General features: G+C 40.8%; 1 protein-coding gene across 1 annotated transcript; it reads left to right on the top strand.

Moving 5' to 3' along the window:
* The first annotated feature begins 870 nt into the window (after nucleotides 1-870).
* Nucleotides 871-1,860, top strand: MAS1 (MAS1 proto-oncogene, G protein-coupled receptor). The gene has a single exon (XM_026044755.1). It carries the CDS (start codon nucleotides 871-873, stop codon nucleotides 1,858-1,860), a length of 990 nt encoding a protein of 329 aa, XP_025900540.1.
* The last annotated feature ends 13,734 nt before the right edge of the window (nucleotides 1,861-15,594 follow it).

The following is a 15,594-nucleotide window of genomic DNA, read 5'->3' as shown; positions in this document are numbered from 1 at the left end:
AGAAAAAAGAAGATAAGCAGTGGGAGAACTTGTTCCATAGCTGTTATAATTGTTGTAATGATGGCAGAGAACCCGAGCAATTACTTTTCCTAGTGATGTGTTGGATCTGCAGTCTTAGCAGGATGCCWGTTTTGCTAGGTGGTTCTTAGTGTTGAATGGTGCTTACATATGGTTAAATTATGTTTAACTCTGAAAAATGACACTCTGAGATGGTCAAAGACTGCTATCTCAAAATAATGTCATTTTGCCTCCTCTCCACCTTTGTTTCTGAAGGGAAGGTAGTGCTGAGTAACTACATATTATACTATACATAATTTTATTTAACTAATTAAAGTACTTTTTGGAAAAGGGATTTAGATATCTTTTTTTTTTCTTTAATACAAAAACTTAAGAGTCAAATTCACTCAAAATATATATAACCTAAAACTATCTTCATCATCTTCAAGGGGAACTGAATAGACTGGAGAACAATCTAGATCTCTAACAAGAACCACCAATTATATCGTGGTATCGTATCACAGCAATGTGACAGGGAGTTTGTTCTTCCAAGACATCCTCAAAGGCATCACTTTAGCTGCCATTTACCAACCACCTGTTGAACCATTTAGAGAAGAAAGCTCAGGATTTCTGCTAGCCACATGGGCTTGGCAATCTTGAACACTTGCCAAGAGTAGTTCCATTTGGGTTTCACCTAGCACTAATATATGAAATTTGATTTTCTTTTGGCTATGACTTTCAGATATGACAAGAAAAATGGGGTCCACAAAATAGAAAGAAAAAGGGGAGGGGAGGAGCACACCATGTTCACAGTATATTTTTATACATGTTTACAGAAGGAAGAGCTGTGTTATCCAAACTTGAGCTTTCCCCATGGATGAGTCAAACATAACGTTTCATCCCAGCGAAGGCCCAGAGAACATCTCAATGCACAGAAACATTTCTACACAGGAAATGGTCTGGGAGATATTGACCCCACTTTGGGTAATTGTGATCATCTCCTTCCTGGGTTTTTGTGAAAATGGAATTGTCCTCTGGTGCCTCTGCTTCCAGATCAAAAGAAACCCCTTCACTGTGTACATCAAACATCTGTCCATTGCTGATATCTCCTTACTGCTTTGTACGTTTATTCTGTCAGTTGAGTACATTGCTGGTTTTGGATCCTCATATGGTGTTTACTACTATATAACTACCACACTATCTATTGTTTTCCTTCTTGGATATAATACTGGTCTCTATCTCCTGACAGCCATCAGTATTGAGAGGTGTCTGTCCATTGTTTACCCTATCTGGTACCGTTGCCACCGGTCACAGCACCAATCAGCAATTGTGTGCGCAGTTCTGTGGACTCTGTCTTTTCTGATGACAGTTGCTGAACACTTAACATGCAAAGGCGATTTAACAAAGGAACAATTTGACAAGGCCAACCGTTGCCAAGCAGTGCTCGTCTTCACGTGGATCTTGACTTTCATGATCTTCATTCCCCTAATGATTCTATCCAGCCTGATCTTGATTATCAGGATTCATCGTAACTCCTTGAGACCTCATTCGTCAAAGCTCTACATCATCATTGTGGCCACAATCATTGTCTTCCTCATTTTTGCCATGCCTATGAGGCTGCTGTATCTTCTGAATTATCACCACCGGTCGTCTTTGCTCAGCCAGCAGAACCACGTCACCATTGTTCTCTCCACCATTAACAGCAGCATCAACCCCCTTGTTTACTTCTTTGTAGGAAGCAGCAAGAAGAAACGGTTCAAGGAGAGCCTCAAAGTGGTTCTTAGTAGAGCACTTGCTGATGGGTTGCGGCCAAGAAGCCAGGAAGTTGGCACCAGCTTGGATACAGCTGAAACAATTTTTTAAAGCTTAAGGACAAAACTCTAGGGGCAAATAACTGGACCTCCAAGATTTAATAAATGGCTGCAAAACCAAAAAAAAAAAAAAAAAAAAAAAAAAAACCCACAAAAAAACCAAAAAACTTCCATAGAATGTAAAAGGCAGTGGTCAGTGGTGAGATGGTACTGTTATCTTTGGTGGTAGAGCAATGGGAAAATATGGACTAGAATAAAGATAACTTTTATTCTTATTTTCTTAATTATTCAAACACATGCTACATCTTGATGTGGCTCTGTCAGTCAGGGACACCACAGTGGAAAAGAGACAGGCCAACAGAGAATATAAAAAAAGGATACAGAAATATGTTATAAATAGTGCGACCTTTATATGAGCTCTGAGCACYCATAAATGCTATTGAAGTCATTGGGGCCTGTGTGTATTCACATTTTTAAACATCAAGCCAACTAAACACAGGATTCACATTAGATATGGGGATTTAGTTTCCATTATCTCCAACTTGTTTAAGTGCACAAAAGAGCTGCTCCCCAGGGGGATTGGAGAGAGAAATTCACATATGAGATTAAGTCCCCATACTTACCCACAAGCATTCAGTGTAGCTTTGGTCTAACAAGACATTTAAGTATATGCTAAATAGTGAAGTTTCTCTGTGCCTTGGGAGTCACTTTAAAGTCAGTTTTCTAAGTATATGCTGCATAATTTCCAGTGAAATTGACATTTCTCTGATTTCACCTTCAAGAATTCTTGGATAATTTGGTACCTGACACGCAGGAGCAGCGACATGGGAATGCTGTTGTCTCACAGCAGGATTTTTTCCCTAATTGTGAAGGGTGGGGCTGGCATATCTTCAAATGTGAGTGTTCCTGTAGGTTTAGTCATTCAGGGAGTCTATGAGAAATTTGGTCCTAATATTTGTTGTCTTGCCCATGTATTCAGAATTTAGCCACCCTCTGGAGAATATTCATTGCCTTTTTGCTCTGTTTTATAACAATAGGAAAAAAAAGGTACCTCTGGTACCCCTGGTGATACAAGACAGGCGCTATACGTCAGTTACAACGTTCCAGCTGCCTCATTCTGCATACCAGGGTACTGGGGCTGGCATTTTGTGGAGTTTAATACCTAGGGCCACTTGCCCAGCTATAGATAAGTAGCAGAGTAAAGAAGAAGACAACAAGAAGTAAGGATGGGTCAGGATCACGTTTATCACACAGACACAGAGCACTGACGTCTTGGCAGCAAGAGGGCTGTCACACTTTTTAACCAAGACATCCGTGAGATACATTGCTTCTAGTCCCCACTAAGCTCCATATTCAGCAGGAACCGAAAGCAACATTTTCAGCTTCCCGCCAAGTTTCCATTGGCACACTCAACAGCTAATTGAGGAAAGAAAAATACAACCTAACCCTCCTTTGCTGAAAGACTGCCAGTCCTGGAATAAGGAAGATGCTAGGTTAAGACCTAGGATTGGATGGGAATTCATCAGAAAAAAGGTCGCAGAGGGACAAGTACTGCTTTTATACGTGCACTCTTCTCTCATTACATGTAAGTGTTGCARTGTTTCATTTTAGAGAAGACTGAGGAAAAAGGAAGAGATTAGTCCAGTATCTTCCTACTTCCCCTACTCAATCAAAATCCTCCCCTATGATAACCCCTTGTCAGTCCTAGGTTTTCACTTTGAAACTTCAATTCCAGGCTACCCACATCTGCTGATCTATGTGGTAGCTGAGTGCAGTAATCTTCTGCCTCTCCCTTTGGAGAATATCTACTATATTACTGGAACGACATATCAGCAGAGCAGCTTCACTCCACAGACAGACCGTGTAGAATAAGGCTGGCAGCTTTGTGGACACCTTAGGGAAGACAGTGGGAATGAGTGTGTGGTGTGTGCACGGATGTGCTGGAGGCTTGGGAGACAGGGTATTTATCAACACTGAAAAAAGCTGTCAGCTAGAACAGCAGGGTAGATCTAGCCCAGAAACAAAATGAAACAAAGCAAAACAAACAAACAAACAAAAACCCCACTCTTCTCTAAAGCCATGAAGTGGGCAATGTTGTCCAATTCCTGACACTTACCCCCAGACTCTTTGCAATAACCATATGGAAAAACAGAGTAAGGAGCAAAGGTGGAAACAGGAGTGTTGTTTGACAGCCAGCTGAACATGAGCCAGCRGTGTGCCAAGAGTCCCATGTCAGGAACAGTGTAGCCAGCAGGACAAGGACAGTGATCGTCCTCCTGTACCCAGCRCTGGTGAGGCCGCACCTCGAACTCTGTGTTCAGTTTGGGCTCCTCAGTACAAGAAAGACATTGAGGTGCTGGAGCACGTCCAGAGAACGGCAACAAAGCTGGTGAAGGGGCTTCAGCACACACCCAATGAGCAGTGGCTGAGGGAGCTGGGGTTGTTTAATCTGGAGGAAAGTCAAAGGAGACCTTATTGCTCTCTACAACTACCTGAAAGGAGGTTGTAGTGAGGTGGGGGTTGATCTCTTCTCYAGAATAACTACCCATAGGACAGGACGAAATGGCCTCAAGTTGTACAAGGGGAGGTTCAGGTTAGATATTAAGTAAAAAATGTTCATGGAAGGAGTGGTGAAGCACTGGAACAGGCTGCCCAGGGAAGTGGTGGAATCACCAGCCCTTGCAGTGTTCAAGGAATGTGCAGATGAGGCACTTAGGGATATGGTTTAGTAGGCATGGTTTTGAAAGGCTTATGGTTGGATTCAATGACCTTAAAGGTCTTTTCCAACCATAATGATTCTATGGTTCTATTCTATGAAAGTTACAGGAAGCATATGCAGATCTTACTTCCATTGTAATCACACAGGTAACCAGCTCATTTTGGTGATTCAAGTGAGATAAGGTCTACTAGTTACAGTGCTTAAATGGACCCCAATTATTACAACAGGCTCACTATGCACTCAGCTAGGGCAATAGATCCAAAGGGGCAGTAACATACAACAGAGCGGTTTGGATATTTGTGAGTTGCACAAAGTGCTCTAAGACTTAATGTCTTCCCCCACTTCACCTGTGGCTGTGCATATCCTCAAACCTAGCTGAGTTTGTACCCTCTGCCTACGGATATGTTTACAGAGCAAAAATTAACATTCTTTATGAAAGAAGCATCTAGAGGCATTAATAAGCAGTAAGAAAATGGAAAATGATTAATGTTTTCCTGCAGATAAAAAGAGTATCTTAGGGAAGTGCTTTCTTTTCTCACATTGTGCATGATGACTCTTCTCTTTGCAGACAGGCTGTAACGCAAGCGGAACTGATAAGTACTTTATTCCACTATTAAAATATCCAGGGAAAACATGACATTTCATTTATTGCACAATAAAAATGTGATCCTCCACAAGCTTGCATTTTAAATGATTTGCATTGGTTGGAGAAGGTAAAATAACCCTGGGCTGATCAGGTGGTGTTAATAAGCAGCAGTGTAGAACAGGACGGATTGCCTTGCAGGCAGGCTATGGAGTCGAGAGATGTTGGTTCTGGTTTTATGCACTTTTGGCATTGAATCTTTTCYGTACCTCACTCTCCTGCTTTTAAAATTAGGTTTATATTGTTTTCTCTCCTGTGCTGTGTCTCCAATGTTTACACTGTAAATAGTTTGGAACAGAAGGCATCTTTTGATTTGTAAATTTGTAGTGTCCAGAGTAATATGGACTCCAGTACCGGTGTGTACTCAATGCAAGGATTTGTTCAGGGAAGAAATGTCTTGTATAGAATTTTATTGTTACATCCTTTAGCATATGTCTATCATATTTGCTAAATATAATGCTAAAAGCACAGTCAGAAATGCAGGGATAGTAATGAACTTCCTTGGCACTACACAGAGCTTTTTCCTGTAATAGGTACAACCATTCAGGGGAGAMTGACATGGGGTAGACCGTTGTACCAGAAGTACAAAATGGATTTATGCAGCAACTTGAGGCATTCTTGAGGCATCAAGGGCAGAAGGGCGAGGGAGAAGATACTGCTCAGTTTATTTCTGGCCTGGGAATCCCCTAAGGGAAGCCGAAATGCTCCAGTTCCACTGGTTGCTGAAACATAAGGAAATCTCACCTTGATCCCTTCCCTAGCATTAAAGTAATCAACATGTTGACAGCTCTTCTTAATATAATGCCCCAGATAACTTTCCGAAGAGAGGATATGATGGACAGCTCATTTATAGGGTCATACAAAATGTCCTAGATAGATCCTCAGTAAGGTCCTGGCCAATTTTGTCTTACAGATGCCAGTGTTGCTTGGCCCTATCTTCACCTAGGAGAGATTCCCTCCTGTCTATTCTGCCTTTGCCAATCTCTGGATGACGGTGATCCCATAAATACACTGCTGTGAGCAGATATGTTCAGCACAGGGCATCCTGTACGACTCCTTGGATTCCCTGTGTGATAGATACATGATCAGACTACGCCCAGTGAGATTGTTCAAAGGGTTAGCTGACGTTATTATTCATTTTGCATTTTTTCCTTGTGCTACTTTCTTGACCTAAGAATATTCAAAGCCTTAGTTAGCTAGGCTACACGTAGACTGTGTACCCTGATCTGCGAGGTGGGATATGCCCCGCTGCAGTATCCCCCACTGGGTATGTGGGTGAGTCAGGATGAGGCCCAGATGCCTGGGCCAGGGGAAGGGGATGTGCCCCACATCCCCTCGTGCCCCAGCGCTGCTAGCTTCTAACAGAAAGGACAGCTAGCTGCYTCTCCCCAGTTACTCCTGTAGTTCAAGCAGTGGCATCGATGGTTGGTTGATCTTTGTGGTGAGGGAACTGGCCAACGGAGGGTATTCTCAGATGGYAATTAGGTCAAGGGAAAACAGCAGTTTATTTGGTATGGACTGGCATGTGTGTGCAGCTGCCTTAAGGAGCTGCCTGTCATGACGAGTGTGCTTCGCTGCTTTCCTTCCTTTCTGCAGGTAGAAATCATTCCTTAAAATCTACTATTCAGAGCTTTTAGCTACATGTATGAGACAGCTCTAGACAGGTTTTCGTTTGGTTGCTAGTCCACCTTATTATGTGAACTTATGTAGGCTTATTATATTTTTATATGCTTATGTGATAACCATGTGGAATTATGTTTACTTTTCCAATTGACTCCTATAAACCTTATAACCTTTCTGATCTGCATTAAAAGAAAAGCATTGCAAAATCCTATGATTCATACACGGGATACTGGGTTGTGKTAGCCTGGGCATTTCTCCTGGTTTCTCTTTGCATAAAAGGATGCAATTATTCATTATGTGATTCAAATCTTTCTTCAAATTTGTTTTTTCAAACTGGACTCTTGCCTTATTAAGCACACAGGCCAAACCTGCTCAGTATAGTAAATGTTTCCAGAACCCTTGCTACATTTGATTCAGAAATACAGGGGAAAGAGCAGGAATGGATAGCCTTCTTGCCCCAAAACCTGTCTCCAGCAGTGGTCACAAGCAGATKCCTACGGGGCAGAAAGAACCGGGCAAGTATACAACATGCCTCCTCTCATCCTTTCTAAGTCTATAGCAATTTTCAGCTCAGAAACTTCCAAATCTGGACATCTTTCTATTCAGTGACCGCCAATGAATTTCTTTTCCTCATATGCATCMAGTCTCCACTAGTGACCATATAAGCTTTCGGTATTTCACATTGTGTTTCAGAGCTTAATGAAATGTTTTGTGAAAAATAACTTTTTTCTGGACCTTTTGAGCCTGCTACTTTCTAGTTTTTTTTATTACTCCTAATTCTTGTATTGGAAAAATAAATAAATAAATAAATAAATAAATAAATAAATAATAAAAAAGAACACTCTGTTCTACTGTGTCTTTAATTTTACATATCTCTGTTGTGGTTCCGTCAGCCATCTACCCTTCAGCTTCCGTAAAAAACAAAAACAAAACTGGCAAAAAAAAACCACACAAAAAAACCTCCCTATCTTTATGGAATCCTCTTTTTGATTGCACTTATCCAGAATGCTGTTACTCCTGCAAGAATATTAAGTTCATTATGGTAGCTAGTATATAGCAAGACTTAAACAGTGGCATAATGAACTAGGTCCTATATGCTGAATCATGAAAATATTTTTTTTATTATTACAACTGCATTAGACCATACACTTGAAATCTATATTTATATCTTTAATAGTGTGATTATCTTTTTAGCTTTCTTCAGTTTACTATAATATTCCACCACTAACACTTTCTACTTTTCTTTCCTTTGTAGTTTGTATGTTACTATTACAGAGTCTCATTGCAGGATTGTCTTTAGGGGCAGGAAAACTAAATTCTGGATTGAATTCTGTCATTCTACTGCTACTAAGTTAAAAGTGGTGCTAAACAAGTGATTTTGATTTTTTTAGAGCTTGTCACAATCTGTAAACCTTCTTAGCTGAGCTCCCAGTTGAAGCCCTTAGTTTGGGTGCACATGGGTGCAACAAGTATCACTGAGTTGTGTGTTGAATGTATAAATTGCTGAATACTGTTAAATATTATGATGAAGAGGTCCCATGAATCTGAAATTCAGAACTTGATTGCTCTGACTCCCCTTTCTGGAGATCTGAAGTGACAGTACCTCCCGCTAAGGTGGCACAGAGCAGTTTCTCTTGCTGTGCAGAGCGTAGGACGCTTAGATACTCTAGTGATGAGCTTCACTGCAAAGCCCTCACAGAAATGACTAATTTTGTCTTCACATCTAAACGTGAATAGTGTCCAATAAGTAAGCCTTGAAGTCACCCCTTGAGCAACAGCAGAAAACAAAYAAATGTGCTGACTGTGCTCTTTCTTATGCGCTAAAGGAAGCATGGTCCTTAAGGAAGATGGAGAGATTGTATCTTAAAAAAAAAAAAACATTATTATGTATTAAGTCCAGGATGTTCTAACTTTTGAATATAATACCTTGTGACTTCAATAATGTCCTCCTAATCAAGTACTTGTGTGCAATAGTAAAAACATATGCAAAAGATTYTTCGATACTAAGTGAATGATGTTGGGGCTGCTGTCTGCACAGGGTACCAGGCGGAGTGCAGGGAAATGGGAGAGGTTCCCAGACTCCAAGAACTCCTAGAGCTGCTGGGCACCAGGAGACAAGCTGACAGCACGCAGCCTCCTTGTTGCTTTCATGTCTACCACAAGGAACTGGAAGGAATAYAGCAAGAAAAACTGAAAACTTTGAGATACATTGGGGATAAGGGAAGCTGGCTACTGTAAGTCTGGTTGGCTGACCTGCTGCACCAGGGCTCAGAGAACCTCATTCTTTTTCCACTTTTGTCAGTGATTTCCTGTATGCCTTTAAGTCCTCTAAAAATCATACTGACTCAGCTTGCCAATTTGCAATAGGTGAACAGTAGCACAAATCCTTTAATGGAGAATGCTTAGGAACTGGTAAAAAGCTTTTCATATCCTCTTTTTTCTCCTTTTTTTTTTTTTTTTTTTTCTCATTAATTTCTTTCTTCTCAGAATCAATGGGTTATTGCTGTTATCACAGTCCCCAGGGAAGCTGATGGCTCAGAGGCACTGTAACTAATCTGGTGCATTTCTCTGAGAAATGCATATAGTTACTGGTCTCAAAAGTGTTGTAGCAGGAGAGATGAGAGAGAGGATTTTTTGTGTGCGTGGAATAGAGCTTATTCTAAATTAACTTTACTTTATGCCAATAACGGATCCTGACAACTGGGAAGTACAGCAATTAAATGTTAATCGTAATGATAAAAAGTAATAGATTGAAAAACAGACCACATTGAAATAAAGAAAAAGATCATCAAATTATTTATAGAAGCAAGAACTCCTAGAAACATGAAAAAAGTGTCTAGTGAAGATGTACAACTTTAACAGCTATGCACAGAAGATGGCGTGCAATGTCACACTAGCATTGCAGGAGAGGAAAATATTTGCTTAAATGGATCAAAGAAGGATATTATTTTCCATTCTGTCTCTGTTCTCTGGATTTACTTTGTGGATGAAATAGTGATATATGTATTTCAGAAAAACTTATGATATATAAGAAGATCTATTATAAGTGAAGATTTTCAGATGAATATATATGCTAAGCTTGCTGAAGTCACCCTGAGTTGCTCAGTGAAAGGCAATGCTTTCTGTGAAAATAAATATGAACAACTGACAATTTTTATTTTGGCTAATTCTGATCATTTCTTCTATAAAACACATGTAGAAATGCACTACTATTAAAGACACGCATTGTTATTGATCTTCTTAAGGAGTTTTTCTGTTACTTTATTATTCTTCTGCTTCAGACACCTTAAAATATTTTAAAGATAAACGTTTATGGACATAAATACTTATCTGTAAGACATTTAATAGAGGCACGGGCATATTTATGAATGTAGCTATGAAAATAAATGCATGTATATAGACAGAATATATGAAAATATCATAGCAAGACAGGCTGACAGAAGAATCAACTGAATAACTTATACCATATATTCTACTCCTCCACAAATAGCACATTATGCAAGAAATGTTTGCATAGCTTCTTCCCCCTGATAAGGAGATAAGGAAAGAAAATGCAGGCTGAGCCCCTAGGCTTTAGATAAAAACRACTTGGTTATTTCTTTGCCTTGTATGAAACCTGTTAATTCTTGAATGTTATGCTGGAAATGGCCTTTTCATTTTAGTGTCCTTCGGTTACAAGGGAAACGAGTCACACTACCCTGAGCCAGGAAAAATGAAACAGCTGACAGAAATTCATTAGCTGCCTCGTGACAGTGAGGATGGAGCAGATGACAGTGTCACACTGCCCGTCACATTTGGGGCTGCACTGCAGGACAYACCCAGTGCTAATGAATTAGGTGAAACACCTCTTGAATTAGACAAAGTTGCTTATTGTCCATCCCATTGCCTCAGGCTGAAGGCAGTAGCACATCATAAGCTACTCTGTYCTCCAAATGCAAGAGGTTTCATTTATCCACTCGGGCTCCACAACAGGCAGCTGCAGGTTTTCATCACAGCAAGTGGTCTCTACAAATCTCACACTAGCTTGCACTTGTCACAGCAGATGGACTGTTTCCAGGTTTTCCAGAAGTAATTTCTAGCGACCATAGGTGAGGAACAGTAGGTCACCTTTCCCCATAATCACATCCCTCTATGCTGAGCTGCAGTTTACTCGGAGATAATCAGCTAGGGGAGGAGGTCCCACATGCCGGAAGCAGCACTAAACTGAAACTAAACTAAACTAAAGAAGGGATAGGATAAAGAAGTTTCCCAGAAACTAAAAAATGAACGGACAAATCAAGTTTACTGCGGAGCAAAAAGAGATGGATTATTGTACCTGAAAAGAGATGGTGATATTCTTAGAGCTAATGAGAACAGAAAAGAGGAGGAACATCCCAAGAAATTGCTGAGAAGTGCAAGAAATAGAGGGATAGAGGGAAGTGTCAGGACCTAATTCTGAAATAACAAAGAATACCTTTGGGAGTGTTTTTTTCCCCAACATCTAGCTGGAAGTGAGGGATTTCCACCACCACACACCTGCTCATGTGATGAAATGCTCTCTGTGAATGTAGCTAGATCTCGTATATCCAGCAGGTTAGTGCTGCACGCCTCCCTGGTGCTGGCACAGGTTACRGAAACCAAGTGTGGTGGCCAGCTCAGGAACGCCTGTCAACAGGAGACCACACAGACAGAAGCTAATGGGAGAAGAGTAGTTCGAACTGGGCCCTGCTGAAGCCAAAATGACATGAAATTAAATCACAGGATTGRGAAAGACACTGAACAATCTTTTAACTTCTACCTTTATTGCCTCTGTAAGTGTTTTGGAATTAAATAATTTGCGTTAAATTCTGTAGGCACTTCAAACAAATGAGGATTAGCAGAGAAATCAAATCATATTCCTCTGATATCAAAGACTCTTATGAAATTTCACGGAGTACCAATGAAAGTAGCATTGGTTTACTCTGCTGAAGTGATTTGCRTTGTACCACTGAGTAACCCACACCTAGCCAGGGTACCAGACTCTTCATCATTACAAAACATCAAGTTCTGACTCAAGCATAAAGAGTCAAGAGGCATATTCATACCATGTGCACAAACAGTGAAGAGTCATACTGAAAGCTAAACCAAAGATGAGAAAAGAGACGGAAGAAGAGTAGGAAAACCTGCTACAGCTCTGCTTAGGGCAATGACTCGAGAATGGCCTAGACTACGGCTGTCGTGATCCACAGCACAGCCTGGTGCCCTTGTCAGGGTGTAGAYGGAGCAAACTATGCTCAGAGCATAGTTTGAGAGAACCTTCCCAGAAAGATGGAGACTTCAAATAGTCAATGTGTTTACAATAAAATTGATGTCCTTATACAGTTTATTTGAGCAAGATCAGCTAGATCAGAAAATGTAATTATTTACCAGTGTAACTATATTGGAAAGCTGAAATCTAAATCTGCAAAACAAGGTCATCAAACACACTTATTTTAAATTGCTATAAAGATATCACAAAAAATCAGGATATGGCTAACATCCTAAAGTATATAGTTCTTATCAACTATTTGCCTTGAAAAATGCTAATATCAGGATGAGAAAGAAACAGGTAATACTAAAAATGGTACAGAAATGAAAAGGAGTATAAAGAATTAGAGAATGAAAAATTCTGCAGAAAAAAAAAAGTGTTGAGAAATAATGACAATGGATAGAAATCAGGAAGTTTAGATATCGAGATTGACAGAGGGAAAGAAGAGAGAACAAGCCAGTGAGCAATTCCTTTGTGCCTCCTCAGGAACAGCATGGCCCCAAGGAAGAACCTTATGAAGAGTTTTGTTTTTCACAAGGTATACAGATAAACATTTCATTATAGCGGATTTCACAGACCACTGGAAATAAGTTGTCCAAATGTCCCCGGAGAAGGACCTTCTTGGGATCAAATATAAGAACAGTTCTAGAATCTGAATTGTTTCTTTTGGTTGAAAGCCAGAGATCAGATCTGAGTGTTATAATGCATTCAGACATTGACAGAAGACACAAGCTGCCTCTGAGACAGCCTACACCTCACAGCTTGATACCAGCCCTAYGAAACAAGAGCATGAATCAGAAGCAGCTGAAATGACCATAACATTTGAGACTAGCCAAGATGCAAGGAATGATCTCAAAGGACCTGTTTGTTCATCATGTACTGATGACACCTTGTCTACTGAAAACCATCCCAAACTAGGATGTTTTATCCCGAGTTCAGATCCTTGGGCCACACTACATCAATATTTAAGCAGCTGTGTCATCATGCTGTGCCTCTTCGGAGGAAAAGGTAAGACTATGAGATGATATTCCAGAATATTTTAACACAGCCCACATTATCTGGTTAGYTGAGATGCTGATATCATTAAACATGGGAGGTAAATATTCAAATTATTATTTATAAAAATATTTGGAATGAAACATTCCTGCCTGTGCTTACAAAACATAGTTTGGGATAGACAAATGACTCATACCTTCCTTTAGCTAAGGCATATACTTAACTAAGTATGGGAGAAGTCTCAAGGCTAGGAAGAGAGACAACAGATTCCTCAGGAGATAAAAGTTAAGAATATACAGGAAATGGAAATGTTTGCAGGACTGGAATCTATATACCAGMTTTTTCTTCCTTGAGCTAACTTTTACTTTTCATAGTGATTTTAAAGATATTTATATTTACAATGCCTATTTCATATTCACGCAGTTATAAATATAGTATATATAGACATTTATAGCTATCTCTGCTATGTTGCAACTCTGATTCATTGGTAGGCTGATTAGTGCTACTATGYGGTAGTACTGTAGATTACTGAACTAGTTCATTTCTTTTCCTTTCCAACTGGGATTTTTTTCYGTCTCTTCCCTTTCTTTTTCTCCTTGACAGACAACTCTTCACATTCTCTGTGTGCGGGAGCTGCTCTAACACCTCTGAGCTTTGTACAAATGTAGGGGCCTAGAGATGCAAAGCAGTAAGCAGAGCAAAGAAACTAGCTAGTATAAACTTCCTCAAACTTTTATCACTAGGCAACTTTGAGTTAGCTCTTATCAGGTTGCTTATACATTGCCAGGCCCTGATGCTGCAGATCTTTATAGGCACTCCTAATGCTAGCAAGGTGAGTAGTCATGTTATCTTCACGGGAGCTGCTCACACATACACAAGCATTGCTGCGGGAAGGAAGCTCTAGCTGATCAGCAGCTACAGTATCCCTGCCTGCCCTCACGGCTGCAGCCAATCTCCTGGTTAATAATTCAGCTTGGTTAACAGAGATAGAATCTGTTGGCAAATCCAATGCATATGCACTGCTTTGTCTAGTGACAAAGTGATGCTGGAATAGCCGGCAGAACAACAAGGTGTAAGATACGTAATCATAAAAATAATAGGGTTTGTATTGCTATGTTTTTTTTTCCTATTCGAGCCTATGTGAGTTCATGCCATCAAGCCTTTCTTAAAAGTATGTAGGCTGCAGTCTCTCTTAAGAATAGTCAATTGGGATTCTTGGGCTTCAGATTTGAAGCTTTAAGGAAAAGACCGAAAGCTTAAACAAAACAGCGAGAATTGGTAGCGCTCCATCCTGCAGTAACAGAAAGCTGATGGACAAAAGGAAAACAATAGCATTTATTATGTCCTTTTAGTTAGATTTCCCATAGATCTTGACTGAAGACAGATTGATTCACGTCACAAATATTTTTCTGGCAGAAAGTTTGAACTTCTCTTCATAAGTTGACGAAGCTGCTATTTGGTCAGGCYGTGAAAATTTTAAAGTTTCACTAACAAAGTTGTCACTACAGCTGGACAGATCCACCAGTGTGGCATTCCTTCCGCTTTAGCTCCTCTGCTTAGCTCTTACCTCGCTCCTCTGTCCTCATACCAGCATTCATCACACCACTGAACTGCTACAAACTGCTGAACCAAGAGAAAATAATTCCCTTTTTCCAGCAGGTTATTTTTCTGTTGGACCAGTAAGCGGCACTGAGCTGAACGTCTCCGCACAAGTGTCGGCACATCTGGTGCCAGAAACAGGAAGAGGGGACTTGGGGCTGAGACCATGCTGGGATGTGGCTTCTGGCACCTCTCTGCTTGGCTGGGGTGATCCGTTAGCTGGACTCCAACTGCAGCTTCCACCTGCTCTAGGAGGAAGAAGCTTCTCAGCTGTTAATCTAAGCTGGGGCTTCCTCCCTGCCAGTGCCAGCTGTGCCTTCCTGGCCCCTTTCCTACCAAAAAACCAACCACTACCAGCATCAAAGCCAATGGCCACATTCGCTGTTGGGCAGAGCAGCATCCTCARCCTCCCTGCTGCAGAAGAGCTAATGTTGCAGAAGAGCTAATGGTTGAGGATGTATAGCTGAAAGAAGAAAGAGGAAGAGATTAGCTCTTAGCACCTTGGAATCAGACTAAATGGCCATGGAGGGAGATGTTTAATGCTGCCCTATTCCTCTGGAGATCAGAGGACGAGATGGGGAAAAAGAAAAATCAGCAACAGGCTTTTGTCCTTTCTTTCTGAGGGAAAAAATGGAAAACACTCATAAATTTTAAAAGATTTCTCTGCACAAGTAAGACAGTCTCTGTTTAAAGAATATTTTTCTCCCCTCCCCACCTTCTTGCCTCTTGCTACCCTCAAAGGTACTCTGTGCCATCTCATGGAAGTTTAAGGGAGCCCTTCTTTTGAACCTTTAACACTCCAGCTAAGATTTCCTAATGCCTGGAAATAAGGCAGAGCACAAGTCCCGGGCTGGCTGCTCTGCAGGTGCAGGCAGCAGGATCGGCAGGACAGGGTSTCTCCTCCACTTCCTCTGAGGACCTGCCGCCTTAGTGCGTGCAG

The sequence above is a fragment of the Nothoprocta perdicaria genome, unplaced genomic scaffold (genome assembly GCF_003342845.1).
Source record: "Nothoprocta perdicaria isolate Ctin4 unplaced genomic scaffold, notPer1 scaffold_38, whole genome shotgun sequence".
NCBI lineage: Eukaryota > Metazoa > Chordata > Aves > Tinamiformes > Tinamidae > Nothoprocta > Nothoprocta perdicaria.
This window is presented reverse-complemented; position numbering and strand designations above follow the sequence as displayed.